The sequence below is a fragment of the Medicago truncatula genome, chromosome 5 (genome assembly GCF_003473485.1).
Source record: "Medicago truncatula cultivar Jemalong A17 chromosome 5, MtrunA17r5.0-ANR, whole genome shotgun sequence".
Lineage (NCBI taxonomy): Eukaryota > Viridiplantae > Streptophyta > Magnoliopsida > Fabales > Fabaceae > Medicago > Medicago truncatula.
Genome location: NC_053046.1, coordinates 7,586,634 through 7,604,372, shown reverse-complemented (window position 1 = coordinate 7,604,372; position 17,739 = coordinate 7,586,634). Strand labels below are relative to the sequence as shown.

The window sequence follows — 17,739 nt, the reverse complement described above, 5'->3', positions numbered from 1 at the left end:
TATGCATTATGATTGCTAAATATACCTCCACATGAAGAGGTACTTAAATTAGAAGAGCCATCATCATTGCATTTGATCTAATTCATGATGGGGGGATGCCAAATAACCTCTAGGATCTGAGGAGCTCTAGGAGGGTGCAACAACACATTAAACTTTTTGATTAGAACAAAATCAAACATGTTAGCAGAGGACACAACTTGTGTGAAATTGCCAGATAGAGAAGTGCTATAAATAATACTTGAGATAGAGCTTCTCCAAGGAAAACTTATGTTGTTGAATCTTGTCTGGTTCCTTGCAAACTAAATAACACTAAAGATGTTAATTAGAGCAGCAGTGATCACTAGCTTACCTTGAGGATCTGGATGGTTTCTGACATATAGACCAGATGTCATCTCTATATTGGAAATGGAGGTTACAATTAAGAATGGAAGCAAACCATCTCCAAATTTTGATAGCATATCAACATTCAAAGAAAAGGTGAAAAGAAGATTCTTCTTTAGCACGACATAAAGAGCACATTGAGGGGAGATTGCACCCTATAGAAGCTAAGATTTCATATGTGGGAAGCTTGTCTAACATCATTCTCCAAACAAGTAAAGACTTAGAAGGAGGTAAAAAAAAAAACAATATTTAAATTGATCATTAACATGTAAAAAAGATGAATTAGTTGAGTTGTTTATTTTAACTTTTATTATATTTTTTCCGTTGGTAAACAACTTTTAAATAGTCTTCTAACCAAAAACTTTTAAATAGTCTCACATATTCAAAAAAAAAAAAAAAAACTAGTATAATCGAAGGCCAAATATACACAAGCAGGCTGTGGCGGCCTTATACATGGGGATAGTAGGGAGTGGATAAGTGGGTTTTTCTAAATTCTTGGAAAACTCGATGTTGATTTGGTAAAACTTTTGGAATTTGTGAAGATTTAAAGTATGTGTGGAATTTCGCTGTGAAGCGGTTAAGCTGCAAGTTGATTCCTTGGTGGTAAGGGAGGAATAAATTTTCAGAAAACTGCAATGTTTATTTGGCAGCTTTCAGGGTTTACGAAGGTTTGAAGTATGTGTGGAATTTCGATGTGAGGTGGTTAAGCTGCAAGTTGATTCCTTGGCGGTGTCTAATGTTTTACTTGGCAAGGGAGGAATGAATTCTTCGAAAAACGCAATGTTTATTTGGCAGCTTTCAGGGTTTACGAAGGTTTGAAGTATGTGTGGAATTTCGATGTGAGGTGGTTAAGCTGCAAGTTGATTCCTTGGCGGTGTCTAATGTTTTACTTGGCAAGGGAAGAATGAATTCTTGGAAAAATACAATGTTTATTTGGTGAAGCTTTTAGGGTTTATGAAGGTTTGAAGTATGTGTGGAATTTCAATGTGAGGCGGTTAAGTAGCAAGTTGATTCTTTGGCGGTGTATAATATTAATGTTTACTTGACAAGGGAGGAATAAGTTCTTCGGGGTGGAGCTTAATTCAATGAATGTGTCGTTTGCTTCAAATAGATTGAAAAGTGAAGGAAAACTATTGAGAGGATGTTTTTACTAATATTGTAATTTAGGTTATCAATCGATTATTTATGAATTGTGTTCGGCTCAAATTAGATACTTATTGTTAGCTTAAACGAACCCCTCCATTGATTTCGTTGCAGTTCTTTTCTTTGGGATAAGGAGAAAAAAAAACATGATTTGTCCTTAGTATTCAAAGTGGAAATTTTAACATAAATTTTGAGATGCCAAACAATATATTGCATCCAGCCATTGCAAAGTATAAAATAAATTAAGGAATACAATATTTAACACAATCTTTCAAATTTTGCTTGAATGAAAATGTAATAGGCGACCATATCACACCTAAGATTGAGTACAAAGATTTTCAAACCCCATATACTCATGATTTTCCATCTTCACAATCATTTTCTCTATTCCTACTCCACCTGTGATACATAGAAGAGAAAATATCTCTAATAATCTTTCAAAGAAACAAAAACAAAAGGCAATGCATTTCCAATTAAAAATCATAGAAAGTACCTAAACTGATTGCACTTATGAAGATGGTCGATGCAAGTATGAAGATGATAATGGATGCACGACCAAGGATTGCAATTATCTTTCTCACCACATGCTGGCCAGCAAACGCAGCTATGGTTGCAACCAAAACAAAGTATGAAGCTGCAACAATGTGTCAAAATAAAATATCAATAACCAATAGTAACAAGTTTTACAATTGTTGATGTCAAATTAACATCAAGAGGAATGTTATGAACACTCTCTTATCAGGTAAAACGCATCTGAACTTTGAAAGCGAATTTTACATAAAGGGATGAAACTCATGAGTTTTACCCAATAAAAAAGTTAGTGTCAGTAAGAGATTGTTACTAACATTTATCTTAACAACAAATATAACAAATAACCGAAAAACTATTTACCGTAAGGTACGGGGAAGCGATCTAAATAGTAATATTGCACTACTGACATGGAGGATGAAAAAAGCATGGAAAATGTTGATGTAGCACTTGCTACCTGCAGCAGAGAACACATTCGTTATCAGAATTTGGATTTTGACTTACTCAATAACAAAAGCTAGCTCTACACTACCAATTTGTATTTTTTTCGTTAATAATAAATAATATATTTATATATGATTTACATAGTGTACTTGGACCTTTCGTGACAATAAAGTACTCAATCCGTTTCTAAATATAAGCAAATTTTAATTTTTAGGTTTATTCAATTAATGATATATGTGGTTCATAATATAGATCACATACATTATTAAATGAATGAATCTAAAAAGTAAAATTTGCTTATATTTAGAAACGGATGAAGTATATGATTGAGGAATGTAGATTTGCAATTGCAAAGTTGCACCTTCTACGAATGCATGTCTACAACTATATTAATATCATACTCATGCTAACGAGCGCTCTTAGGGTCCTAAATTTAGAAATTATTCCAACAAAAAATCAAATATTACAAATTCTAATGTATTAAATACACGAATTTTTATGAAAACTTACTATTAAAGATACTTAAAGGGCATCCCAAGGACACCCGTTAACACTTCTCTTAATATTATATTACCTTTGTTACATATTCGCGTGTCCTATTTGAGTTTTAAACGGTTATTAATAAAATGATTAATAATGTTAATTTTAATGACAAAATTTGTATTCATCATTTACTAAAACACTTTTGTTAATTATAGTTAGTTGAATAATTATAGACGATTGAAATGCAATAAATAAAGGATTGTTACTTTGAAAAAAATAATAAATGTTCTATTATTATTGTGCAAATTGGGCAAGGATTCCCCTTTTCCATGTTAAATGTCACCCTAGATTTAAAGTACTACGGCTATTTTAAAACGAGTGTCATTTAAAGTTGTCACACACATTTTAAAAAATGTAATAAAATTGTTACATATATATATATATATATATATATATATATATATATATATATATAAATGCAATAAAAGTAGTCAAAAAACTTATCATTTTTACTAAAAATAACCCTATCAACTATTGATACGTATCTAATAATTATAAATATAAAATAGAAAATAGTGATTTGAGTGTAGTGTACAAGTAAACGTTAGAAGACGTAATTGAAAAAAGATAATTTATTTTACATTAAAAAGAAAAAATGACATTAATTTTAAAATGATTCAAATTCTCTTCATTAAAAATTCTCTCAAATTTTTAATATCCACCACTAAAATACAACTACTCCACTTTTCTTTAAAAATTAATCTTCACCTTCTCTTTCATGTTTGATGGTTAAAATTTCATTTGAAAATACCTAGAGGATTTTCAATTAAAAGAATTCAAATTTATTTTAAAACAACTACTCCCTCAAGTTCCATCCATTAAAATGCAAGAAACCGTGTCAAGTTGTGTGAGTAGGTTGATAGGTAGAGCTGTGATTTCATTGCATTTAATACCATTTCTTTTCACATTAATTTTTATTTTTTTTTCCTTTTTCACATTAAATATTGTTGCAGAAAAGACCCATATCGTATTATTAGGCCCAAACATCACTGACCTACCAAAATTGAAAATTGTTTTTTTTTTTTGTCCACGTACAAAAGTTTCTAAAAACACATTGAAATTACGCAAGTTAAGGACCGTTTTTTCTTACTTCATTCGTTTTAAAACGAGTGTCGTTTTAGTCAAAATAATTGTTTTAAAATGAATGTTACTTTCAGTTTTCAATACAATAATAACTTTTTCTTTTCAATTGTACTCTTCAATTAATATTGTATACACTATATTCAAAATACTCCCTCCGTTCCTTTTTAAGTGTCACTTTTGGAGAAATTTTTTGTTTCTATTTAACTGTCACTTTCGAAGTTCAATGCAACATTAAATGTTGTTTTACCAATATTGTCCTTAGTTATTTATTGCGGAAAGAGAAATATATGAAATGAGATATTAAATGAATAAGGTCATTATAGTAAAAGTATAGTTTATTGCAACAAAAAGTAGTATCAATTGTTGATTGTTTTGGTTTGTGTAAAATATCAAAATGTGACAATTAAAAAGGAACGGAGGTAGTATTATTTTTCTTTAATGAAAAACAAATCAATAGTTGATTAGGATAATTTGAAAAAATAACATTTTTTTTAATTAATGCATTTATCAATACGTGTGTAAAAACCTTAAACGATATTTATTTTAAAATGGAAGGAGTATTTTTTAGTGGTAGTTATGTGATTTTGATACAATGACAGAAAGCAACAACAGTTCTTAAGGATCGAGCTAGAAAAATTTGTTAAGAGTGAGTAGGAAAATATGAGATGTATCAAAGCTGGAATTCTGGTCTCCTATTTTAAAACTTTCAATAATTTCCATCCACTCAACTTTAGAGCTTTTGTACTGATGTGTCATCATCATTATATTGTTAATTGAAACTCAACCAATCTCAACACAATCGATCGATCACTTCATAGCTACATCAACAAAAAAAGCCTTCAAAATTGAACGAAGGTAGGAAACACTGAAAGTTGTGAAACAGAGCACTAAAAAACCTGATTCAAAAAATTAGGGAAAAAAATTAATTTAGGTAAGAATGATGATAAAAAATAGGGTTAATAGTGTTTTTCATCCCTGTAATATAAGTTATTTTCGGTTTTCGTTCCTATAAAATTTTTGGTTTGATTTGCATCCCTGTAAAACTTTTTTTCTCCCCCATATGACTGTGCATATTTGCTGACGTGGTACATTGTGCGACATGCTGAATGTGCATATATACTTATGTGGCGTGCTGACTGTACAATTATTTTTCTTTTTATGGGTACACGTGGCATTTGTACCTATTTTTAAAAAAAATTATAATATAGATATAAAAATAATTTAAAAAATTTGAAAATAAAAAAATTCAGGAAATTTTTTATTACGAAAAATATTTTCCAAATTTCATATATTTTGCTTAAAAAATGAACTTATTTATTTCGTAAAAAAAAAAAAAAAAAAATTCTAAAATTTTAATTTCAAAAAAGATTTTATAAAAATCTGAATTTTTTCTAAACCAGATTTTTAAAAATAAAATATTTTCCAGATTTTATTATTTTTTTGTAGAAAAAATATTTAAAAAAAACTGACTTTTTTTTTTTTAAAATTTTGAATTTGTTTTTCCTAATTTTAACTTTTTTAAATTTTTGAAAATTAAACTCCAGACTCTTTAAAAAAAATTAATTTCGAAAAAAAACCAAATATTTTTTCTGATTTTTTAATATTTGAATTTCGGAAAAACAAAACAAAAATTTTGAAAAAATCTTATTGTTTTTTCTAATTTTTTAATAATTTGATTTTTTTTTTGGAAAAAAATCTGAATATTTTTCTGAATTTTTGGATTTTTTTATTTTTGAAATATAATTTTCAAATATTTAAAAAAATAAAATCTGATGTGGAAAATTTAAAATAAATAAAAATTAAAAAAAATCCAAGTAAGCGCCACATATGCACATTTGATGAGTTGGATGGAGGAGGGGTGTTCTCCGAAAAAAAAAAAGTTTTACAAGGATGCAAATCAAACCGAAAATTTTATAGGGGCGAAAACCAGAAATGATCTATATTACAAGGATGAAAAACATTATTAGCCCTAAAAAATATATTTAAGCCTTTTAATTTTAAGGGTTAATAGTATTTTACCCCCTTGTAATATATGTCATTTTCGATTTTACCCCCTGTAAAATACTTTTTTTGGATTTCGTCCTTGTAATTTAAAGATTTTTGGTTTTGGACCTTCATGAATTTTGACGGTACAAAATCAAAGATATGACATGGGGTAAACCGAAATTTGCTCAAATTAACAGGGGGTGAAATTTTCCATGAAGATCCAAAACCAAAAAATCTTCAAATTATAAGAATGAAATTCAAAAAAATATTTTACAAGAGGAGAAACCGAAAATGACCTATATTACGGAGAGTAAAACAATATTAATCCAAATTTTAAACAAAGTGAAACACCTAACAAATGGTTTTTTTTTATGCAGTAGGCTAAAGTTCTGCCAACAAAAAGAAAGAAGTGCTTGAAACAAACCGAAAATAAAAACATAAGTGCTAATTGCTCTTTAGCAAGTCAGTTATTCTCTCGTAGTAGAATCGAAAGATATAAATAATGAAAGGGTTAAATATGTTTTGATCCGCATAAAATTTTCAAATTTTAAGTTTTAGTCCTTATAAATTTTTTCTTTAATTTTTGATTTCTAAAAAATTTTCCATCATAATTTTTGGTCCCTGCATTTAAGTAAAATCATGTGTATCCTTTAAAATTTTGTATTATTTTTGGTGGTCATGTTTAGTACGTTATAGAAATATCTCTTGTAAAGTTTTATTTTTTCAACAAGTGATGAATTAAATATGAATTTTTAAACTATTACCGTTTAAAAATTTATATTTAATTCATATCTTGTTAAAAAATTCAATTTTTTTTGCCGAAGAGGTTGTTATAATATTATAAACATCTCGATAAAAATTCATTAAGAAACGTGAAGTATACACATGATTTGATTTAAAAAACAGGGACCATAAGTGGCAGTAGAAAATTTTATAGGGATAAAAAATTGATGAAAAAATTTATAGTGACTATAACTTAAAATTTTAAAATTTTACATTGATCAAAAACATATTTAACCCATAATAAAATTTATTAGTGTATATATACTATTGGATAAATCCGTCATGTCAGACGGTGGGTGCGGTGGGTGGGGGTGGCGAAAACTTTATATCTACATGAGGTATTATAGAGTTATACCTTGATGGGGTGACGGCTGCCCCATTTTACACATACTTGGCTTCGTCTTTGGTAGTTCTGCATACTCTCTCAATTTTTAAACTCTCAAAATTTATACCAAAATCACCTAATCTTATTTTCACGAAATTCATCCAAATTTCTTCAACAAAATCACAAGTAAGCAATTCTAGTGCTAATAACATACAATTTAGTTTGTATAGGATATTTTATTTTATTTTTATTTTTTTATAATGTTAGTTTTAGGGTTTATTTAAATTTTGAATTTTTTTTGTAAGAAATGATTCAATGTTTACATGTTAAGTATTATGAATTCTTGTTAGACTAGAATTAAGTTGATTAAATGTTTAGATGCTTGCATGTTTATGTTTTAGTTATAGGGTTTATGTATAATTTGCACTCCGAGTGTTTGATGAAATGTTTGAATGGATTTTCATTGATTGTTATTAATTTCTTATGATGTAGATTTGAAGCAATGAACAATTATCTAGTAGATCCGAACACAATGTTAGCTGAAGTATGCTTCAACGATGGAAAACCCAACAACTTGTTCAGGGTTCGGGTCGATGTCACGTTAAAAGATCTTAAGGAACAGCTCGATGAAATCATCCAACGGCTCAACCACGGAGACACAAGGAGGGGGAAGACGTTTGTTATGAACGTCCATCGTTCAGCTCAGTCGGGAGATTGACGTTCAACCAGATAATGCTCACGAACGACGACAACGTGAGGAGCATGTTCTCGATATTTGGTTAGCATAACATGTTCTCGACGATCGAGATGTATACTTCGTTACTTAGATCACCTAAAGATATTCTCAAGAGTTTAATTCGGCCATATGAAGATGTTTAGGTAGTATTATTATGCAGCGTCTTTATTTTGTTGGAATTAAGTTTAATTTGTGGTAGTTTGTTGACAATATTGACATTGAAGTGTGTTATACTTAGTGTAAAGGTTTGCAAGTCTCTTTCAAAACTCACAAGAATGAAGAGAACACAACATGTATTTTGTCAAATCAACTATATAGGTTCTCACATCGAATTCCTTCGCATAAGATGAGCGTGTTGAACGGGAATGCATTTTTAAGATGTTGTTTTGTGCTTGATCATGCTCCTCTGTCAATTGAAACTTGTCAGTTGGCAGGGCAGTATGATTAAGTTCAAAAGAATATATTGGTATACACTCCTTTTTGTCACCACTCATCTTATATGAGGGAATTCGATGCTAGAAAATGTATAGTTGGTTTGGTAGAATACATGTGTTGTGTTCTCATTCTTTTGAGTTTTGAAAGAGACTTGCAAATTTCTACACTAAGTATAACACACTTTAATGTCAACATCTTCATATCCCCTTCAGCCAGGTTACAATTAGATTGTAGGTTTTAAAAAAAATTACGTTTATATATGCTTCTGTACATTTTAAAATGACTAATATTCGTTTGTTTCTTCATAAAGGCTGACAAGATTCATGCTACCGTAAGGAAGTCTCTGGTGAAAAGTTTTCAGGCTAAGATAAGCGAGAGATCACTGTACGAGCTAGAACAAATCATGATTGGTTTTAATGAAGGTCCTTTCAAGCTAACAAGGCATAAATATAAAATTACCATGATGCAGAACTCTAGGTGGATAAAAATCCAGAATGAGACTAATATACCACTGAACAATTTTGATTTTCAATCTTTTGAATCAATCCTGGCTTCAACAGTTGAGGAAAAGATAGTTGGTAATGCACTTTACAATAAATGTAATAATTTCCACTATATTTTTGTTTTGTGTTTTCAATTTTATGACCTATTTGTTTTTGTGTAGATGTGATTGGTCACATAGTTGAAAAGGATGCGTTGAGGGAGACAGAAAAAAATTGCAGGAAGAGCGGGGTCATTGATCTTACTCTCGAGGATCTGGAGTGAGTTACCTTGCAACTGTTTCATTCCATATAGCATAATCATCTTCATTTACTGATCATATGCTGTTTACATTCCACAGAAATCGTCAATTTCATTGTTCTTTGTGGGGTAATTACACTGATAAGTTCTTGCAGTATATGGAGGGCTATGACATGTCAACGCCAGCTATCTTAATGCAGTACTGCAAGCAACAGAATTACGTGGGTATAGATTGATCTGAGTTAGTTTATATTGTTTAATATTTATAAAAAAAAAATAGGTTTTCATGCCACTAATCATGTGTCATTTTGTTGGAAAGGTATGATGAGAGTTTCAAATTCCTTTTTTGGAACAAATTTGATCATTAACGGGGATTATCCTGAATTTGCTGATTACAAATCTAAGTAAGAACTTAAAACCGTGTCTTTAGATTTTCATATTTTTATAACAAATGAATCACATGTATTTTCTGATGGATGTTTTTCTATATTCTATTAGGATGCGAAATGCAGAAATTAGTGTGACACATGGTGTTAGTTGTATATCTTGACATAATTTTGTTCCTTTGAGCAATGATCTTCTCAACACTAGGAGGGATGTAGATTGAGGACCTTATTGAAGCTAACGAGGTTTGTGTTGGAGGTTTTAGTCTTTTTGACAGTTTAGGTTTCGTCTGATTGCATATTGATAATAAAATTAAATATGAAAGGATGACTAAGTCCAACTTTGTGTTGCTTTTACAAGCCATCTGGTTTAACAATTAAGTTATGCTTCATGTTTGATTCAAAATTTCCAATTGATTTTATTCCTTACCAATGTCGGTGTGAATCGGAGTAATGAAGCACAATATTAAGGTGATAGTTTCCGCTAATGTAAAATGGCTTGGAGCAAGATAATAACGCAATGAACATGGTAGCTTAATGTTGGAGATGAAAAGAAGACTGGGTTTTGATGAAGTAAAAGCCTTAAAAAAGAGCTTTCAGTTGAACAAGCTAGATCAAACGTGATATTAGAGATTTTGATGTTTTTAAGTTTGAGTATAGTAGTATCAATCACTTTGATTGCACAAATAAATAACCCATTTGAAATCCTTTTTATTTTCTTTGAAGAAACCCACTTGAAATGCATTAGTTATGTGATAATCTGTAACTACATTTGCTACATTAATATAGTATATACATGGCGGTATCATGATAACTAAAATCATGAATTAAATGATCACATTGAAGCTAGAATTCTGACATATAACTTTTTGGAAATTTAATTATAATTAGATAGCATTGTAAAAAAAATATAGATAGCTAAACAATAAACACATTAAACCAATAGAACTAAATGCTAATGTGATTTATGTTTTGTCCATCTGTCTCTAATTATAACCTTTTTTTTATTATAAATTGCATACTTAAATATAAGTCCCTATTTTTTTAAATGTAATGTGTTTTGATTTTTTTCTCTTCAAACATACCCCTTGATAGTAATACAAATTTATCTTTGATGAAGGGAACAATTGTTCATGGTACCCATGTAAATGCTTGAATAAGAATAATTGAAGCACCTACCCAAATATTAATGCACTTACAGCAATCGATCAAGTCTCACAATATTTTTTTTTTTTATTTGATTATTTCACACATTAAAAAAGAATGGTAAATTTTGTCAAAAAATTGCAAAATTAAAGAAAGTGAATGGTAAATTTTGAAATGATTTTAGCTCAAAAGACCCGTGCGCCGCACGGGTCATCAATCTAGTTTAGGGTTAATTAAGTTTTTGGTCCCTATAAATATCTGCAGTTTTGTTTTAGTCCATATAAAAATAAATCACACTTTTTAGTCCCTACAAAATTTTCCGTTAGTGTTTTTAGTCCCTGTTAAATAAAAATTTGTTTTAATTATGCTTAAAATTTTAATTTTTTTAATGATTTTTTACATACTTGTTTAAAACATTATAAAAGGTTCCGCCACAATAAATTAGCTCAAAATTTTGTTTTTAGGTCCAAATTTTTGTTAGTTTTATCTTGAATTTTTGGCGTTTTAAAAAAATTATATTTAATTCATTACATGTTAAAAAATTCTAATTTTTTATAAAAGAGATTATTATAATGTTCTTAACATGTCTGTTAAAAATCATTTGAAAATATAAAAGTTTAAGTATAATTAAACAAATTTCAATTTAAGAGGACCAACACATACTTTTAGTCCTTGTAAAATTAAAATTTGCTTAATTGTGCTTAAACTTTTAAATTTGTAACATATTTTTCACATATTTACTTAGAATATTATACAAAGTTCATCCGCAAAAAAAAAACTTAAAATTTTATTATTAGGTCCAAATTTTCATTAATATAATCTTGAAAATTTGGCTTTTAGAAAAATTCATATTTAATTCATTACATGTTAAAAAACTAAAAAATTTTACAAAAGAGTGTCTTACGATGTTATGAACATGTATGTAAAAAATCTTTCAAAAATTTAGAAGTTTAAGCAATTAAACAAATTTTAATTTAACATGGACTAAAAACACTAACAGAAAATTTTGTAGGGACTGAAAAGTGTAATTTATTTTTATAGGGACTAAAAACAAAACTGCAAATATTTATAGGGACCAAAAATTTAATTAACCCTTTAATTTATATAGGGTTTCTACCTTGATTTTCTTGCAGTTATTTTCCTTTGAAATAAGAAATAAAAAAACATGATTTGTCATTAGTATTCAAAGTGAGAATTTTAACATTGCAGAATATAAAATAAAATAAATTAAGGAATACAATATTTAACACAATCTTTTCCAAATTTGCTTGAATGAAAATGGAATAGGTGACGATATCACAAGTGTTTGAAAAATGTTATTCTCTCAAGCGTGGTAGAGCTCATAATAACACACCTAAGCTTATTGAGTGCAAAGATTTTCAAACCCCATATACTCATGATTTTCCAACTTCACAATCATGTTCTGAATTCCTACTCCACCTGTGATACATAAAAGAAAGAAAAAATACCTCAAATAATTATATTTCAAAGAAACAAAAATAATAAAACAGAATGTTATGCATTTCCAATTAAAAATCATAGAAAGTACCTAAACTGATTGCACTTATGAAAATGGTGGATGCTAGTATGAAGATAATAATTGATGCACGACCAAGGATTGCAATTATCCTTCTCACCACATGCTGGCCAGCAAATGCAGCTATGGTTGCAACCAAAACAAAGTATGAAGCTGCAACAATGTGTCCAAATAAAAAAATCAATAGCCAATAGTAACAAGTTTTACAATTGTTGATGTCAAATTAGCATCAAGAGGAGTGTTATGGTCATTCTCTTTCTAACACTATCTCTTATTAGGTAAATCGTATCTGGGTCTCGTACTTTGAAAACATATCTTATGTAAAGTGATGAAACTCATAAGGATTTTACCCAATAAAAAAATGAGTGCTAAAAAGAGAGTGTTACTAATATTTCTTTAAGCAGCAAATATAACAAATAACGTAGAAACTATTTACCGTAAGGCACTGGGAAGCGATCTAAATAGTAATATTGCACTACTGACATGGAGGATGAAAAAAGCATGGAAAATGTTGATGTAGCACTTGCTACCTGCAGTAGAGAACAAATTTGGTATTAGAATTTGGATTTTGATTTAACTCAACCCCAAAAGCTAGAGCTCTGTGAGGTGATAATTATCCTTTATAAATTTTAAAAGTTTTGAGATAAAAGTTTAAATATACGATGAAAATTGATCTAAAATGAGAAATTTTAAAGTTTTGGATTAAATTTGTAGTTTTAAAAAGTTGAGGGGCCAATCTTTAAATTTTTAAAATTTAAAGAGCAATCTGCAAATTCTGGAAATATAGACTAATGTGTAAAGAACTATAATGACCAATTTGTGATTAACATTTTATAGAGTAAAGAAGAAATTTCAAATTCTTAATTTTTAGGTGGTATTTAAAATCCCCTAAAATTAGTGTTGACAAAATATTTTTGAAATTCCATTCATTGTAAAAAAAAAAAAAAAAATGTTACGTTCATCGTTTAAACAATGAAATATTAAAATTTGCACCAAAGGATTTAAATTACTCTCTAAAACTACATTATTTCATAAAATCCTCTAATCCAAACACACAAGAATTACGAAGAATGTACCTGCGGAGGAATTCCCATTTCTAGAAAGAGTGGCCCCAAAATGAAGCCACCTCCTAGACCAAGCAACCCTCCAACCATACCAGCTATTACTCCAATTGAACAATATAGCAATATTTGATAAATCTTCATATTTTTAACTTCCTTTCCCTTTGATTTAATCACTCTTGTTCCTTTGTATATGCATACAGCTTCAAAAAGCGTAACAGAGATAGCAATAGGAACCTAGAATTGGAAAATCATATATATGTCATTAAACAATTCTAAAACTAAACATGTGCTTGATAAGAATATTCAAATATGTTAGAAATTACTTTACCTGCAAGAAATTAAGAATCCAATACTCAATGGAGCAAGTCTTGGTGTATGTCTGCATAGTAACACATATAACGGCATCCACTAAATATAAATTAAAAATTAAAAAAAAATGGAAAATTTAAACAATGAATGATTAATTGATTATAATAAACTGAGCAACCAAGCTCAAGTGGATAATGAGCCCCACCAAGGACGAATTGCTAAGGCGAACCTGAGTTCGATTTCTAGATTGAACAATTTTTTGTCAGATTTTACTTACTTCTCAACTGAACTTCAAATTATTAGGACTCCTTTCCCTAGAGAATCGGAGGGTTAATCCCAAAAAAATTGATTATAGTGTAATATATTACCTTAACAATCTGAACAATTAGAAAGGCCACCCAAACATATACAAGGAGTGATAATTCTTTCCAATAAATGTTCTTTAGCAAAGGCACCTACATGGATAAGTGATACATTTTAATAGTTGATAAATTAGTAATAGAATTTTAAAATTGATATTGAAAAACTGTTGCCATTACCACTTCATCTTGTATTTCACCTGGACCCTTTGGTAGGGGCTTGTAGTCTTCTGCATAAGCATCTCAAATAATTGTTATAACTTGAAGTAATACAGTTCATTCAAAGTTCCAACAATAAATATTTGAGATATTTTCTATAATAAATCGGTGCGTATCGAAGAATTTATTTACCGGGTTACAACTTATTTTAGCTTATATTATAATAAATATTTGTGTCAACATTCGAGGCAACTTATGAAAATATCTTATGACACGTCTATAAATTGTTTTTCAATTTATTTTAGTAAAATAAATTATTTAAATTACGACGTATATGAATCCTTTCACTCTATTTTCCTAAGGTGTTTTTAATTTGCTTATAAGGACTTACCACCAGTTTTTGGTTCTTCTTCTAACTGCTTGGCTGTTTCCTGCATGTCAAAGTAGCTTTCTTATCACCGGAGGATGAAGGAATGAGACTCAACTTCAAAAAATTTAAGTGTCTAAGGTAAATTTACCTTTTTCAACATTGTTTCCTTTTTCCATGTATTTATGCCTTTGATTAATGCTTTTGTTGATGTACCTACCACCAATTAACTATTTCATGTTAACAAACCAAGGCAATAATAGATTATCACTTCATCTACAACATCGACGGATCTAGATCGACTGCAGGCACTGCAAGTCGGGCTGTTACATGGAGATCAAACAGTTTGTGTTTCAACTTTTAAAATCTGATTTACAATACAACTTAAATTCGTAAGTATTTGATCTTGAACATACGACCGAAAATAAAACTTCATGAAATTTTAACAGCACACAATCCATTTTCGATAATTTTTTTCTTTTAGAATTAAAGGTGCTCACAACCGTCAACACTTGTAAGTTGTAACCACTAATTTGGCGATATCACTAGTCGGCGTGGGATCTCAACATTAATATTACCTATAAATAAGATGATGAGCAAAACTGTGACCATCCAATCAGCAAACATGACATTACAGATAACTCCAATACTTATTCCAAGCATCAGCATAGGCTGGAAAAGCAAAGCCAAATCATAATCTATAAGTGGCATGTCTAGTGTTGGGTTTCTAAGCCTCATATTGTAGTAAACAGTTGATAATGCTGCACCCATAATCATACCTGCAATTATCAAATCAAAGATATGATATATTCAAGAATCCAAAATTATTATTGTTATACTATATATATGATTATTAATCAAGAATATAAGCCGGACCAGCAAGGTCTAGCGCAATTAGCTGATGAGCAGTGTCGGTGTGAGTGTTGTAAATTCTGGAGTATCGAGTTCATATTCCTACCGATAAAAAAGCATACTAATACACACACACACACACACTTACACTTGGAAATGGCTGTAGAAGACTTGGGATCAAAGCCAATGATCAAAGCAAGCATAGGGACAAAAATTCCACCACCTCCTACACCTCCAACACTTCCCAAAGCTGCTCCCAAAAATCCAATAATTGATCCAACTATAATTTTCCAATCAAATTTCATTTCCTGCTCAACCAGCCAGTAAATATAATGCATTTCAGATATATATACTATATAAAAAGAAATACCAATTAACCAAAACACATATGAAAATTAATGAATAATGTTATGAACTCACAGGCCAAACAGGTTCATAAGAAGACTTTCCACTTTCCCATAAGAAATCAACCATTGCTTTTAGAAATCCTTTTGTTTCTTTCTCAACAAACTTTGCTGGTTCTTTTTCTTTCAAAACTCTTTCAGCTAAACTGACATTGCAGATCATAACAAGGATACACATGATCAGCCATGTTGCTGCAATAACCAAAGAACTAGGCTTGTGGTTCATTTTTGTTGCCATGTGTGGAATGTGAGAAACTAGGGATGAAAATCTAGGATAAATTTTATGATGATTTAAGAACAATGCTGTGTTCCACTCTCCTCAACTTTTTTTTTATTGTTTTTATTTGCTTCTACAAAGTATATAGCTGAGGAAGGAAATCATGAAATTGAGAAGTGCATTTCTAACCCACATCTTGTTTTTATATAACTCTTAGCAAATAATAACAAATGCACACTTCTTAATCAATCCATCTCCATTATTAAGATAGCATATAATGTTAGTAACACATTTTTAGGAAGTAACACATTCTTTAACACACATATTGGTTAAAATAGTTGTACTTATGAAATGACTTGCTACAACCGGTTTCATTTGTGTTGTCACCGGTTTACAACGATATTAAATTTTCTTAATACAATAAAAAAGTTGGATTAACTTGCTATACTAAGTTAACCTCAAATGTCCACTTTAAACTTGTTTCATTAAACCACGTTAATTAGTGATATGAATTTGAATTTCAACCAAAATAAGATGTTAGTGATGTTGGCACTCTTGTAATTCAAATTTGGCTTCTACTCTCAAAATCCATAGCGAGGAAATGTCACCTCCAACTGCACAACATATATTTTTTTTTATTTTTATTTGAGTGGAATAGCACAAAATTTATACACTAGTATTAATTTTCATACCATTTCTTATCAAATATACACGACAACATTTTTTTTTTGTCATGAAATGACAAACCACCTAAAATTCACATATAACTGTAAGGTTTTAGGTTCAAATTCAAATGAAGATGTCCAATCTAACAATATCGACATTGTCAGTTGAGCTGTATCTTATTGACTAAAATAATATTTTTCTTATAAAACTCTCAACAATGATGTTATTTTCTATAGAAAAAGAATATATACTTATTTTCTAAATGAAATAGTATTAGATTAATTTAAGGGTGCTAATTAGTCTCTTATAACCACAATTATGCTTCAAATGCTGTTCCAAGGATTTATTTTTGTTTTAACATAGTATTCATTTCAGATGTTTCCTACTAGTGTTTGCATGTACTTCTAACCGTTACCTATAAGAAACTCATGCCTAGTGACAAGAAAAAGCCAACGGTTCTGGAGGAAGTTTCATGGATACAGTAGATCGAGGTAGGAAGCTTCATGGTAATTGCATTTGTTTCTGTCTTTTCTCCATCTCAAATTTTAGTAAAGCTTTCATGCTGCATGTACTCTTTTCTCCCCTTCTTTATTTGGATTTATGCAAAATGAATCTTTCCGTAAGTTGTGTATGTTTGCATTTTATTTAAGTGATTTTCACAAGTGAAAATTCCTCAAATTAACCAAAAAAAACTACTCAAGTATTCATAAAAAACAAAAAGTAATCATTTTTTACTGTTGATTGGATATAAGTTAGCAATGAAACAAAAATTTCCTTTGCTGTTCAAAAATAAATCATTAAATCAGAATCCAAGTAGTTAATCTAAAAGAGCATTCCGTTGGCATTAGACATTTAACTTTGTAACTTTGTCGAGAGGTTCTCTATGCACCTTGTGCGAGATGAATCTCTCTTGATGTTTAATATAATCTCATTTTGATTTCTTAAAAAAAAATCTAAAAGAGCATTGTGGATTCAAGTTTTAGTTAATAAAATCCTCTTCAATAAAGTTGTACATTCTTTAACTAAGGCATGACATATCGTTAAATTATACCACAGTTTTTTTTATATGAATCATACATCAAACTCATCATAAAATACGCAAAGATATAGGGAAAAAAATATTCAACAATGATACATGTAGACTCTTT

At 29.5% G+C, this 17,739-nt stretch overlaps 1 protein-coding gene across 3 annotated transcripts; it reads right to left on the bottom strand.

Annotated features, from left to right (window-relative positions):
- Nucleotides 1-1,685: 1,685 nt before the first annotated feature.
- On the bottom strand, nucleotides 1,686-16,138 carry LOC11416938 (sulfite exporter TauE/SafE family protein 3). Of its 3 annotated transcripts, none has more exons than XM_039834897.1 (12): nucleotides 15,725-16,138; nucleotides 15,453-15,612; nucleotides 15,031-15,231; nucleotides 14,604-14,668; nucleotides 14,477-14,516; nucleotides 14,107-14,153; nucleotides 13,936-14,022; nucleotides 13,587-13,637; nucleotides 13,271-13,492; nucleotides 12,631-12,724; nucleotides 12,207-12,347; nucleotides 1,686-1,923 (listed from the first exon to the last, which is right to left on the bottom strand). In XM_039834897.1, the coding sequence occupies exons 1-12, from the start codon at nucleotides 15,944-15,946 to the stop codon at nucleotides 1,841-1,843; spliced, it is 1,413 nt and encodes a 470-aa protein (XP_039690831.1). In that variant the 5' UTR covers nucleotides 15,947-16,138; the 3' UTR covers nucleotides 1,686-1,840. The 3 variants fall into 3 exon arrangements, with proteins under 3 accessions (XP_039690831.1, XP_039690830.1, XP_003611976.1); XM_039834896.1 differs by having other exon boundaries at nucleotides 14,107-14,156; nucleotides 15,725-16,136; XM_003611928.3 differs by lacking the exon at nucleotides 1,686-1,923 and adding an exon at nucleotides 11,814-12,097 and having other exon boundaries at nucleotides 14,107-14,156; nucleotides 15,725-16,132.
- Between the last annotated feature and the right edge of the window lie 1,601 nt (nucleotides 16,139-17,739).

Excerpts from the sequence above, each read along its gene's own strand:
- LOC11416938 (XM_039834896.1), bottom strand. The coding sequence starts at position 15,946 with ATGGCAACAAAAATGAACCACAAGCCTAGTTCTTTGGTTATTGCAGCA. Across the intron at positions 15,232-15,452 it reads TTCTACAGCCATTTCCAAGT|GTATGATTATGGGTGCAGCA; the intron begins GTAAGTGTGTGT and ends TGATAATTGCAG. Across the intron at positions 14,157-14,476 it reads AGAAGAACCAAAAACTGGTG|AAGACTACAAGCCCCTACCA; the intron begins GTAAGTCCTTAT and ends ATGCTTATGCAG.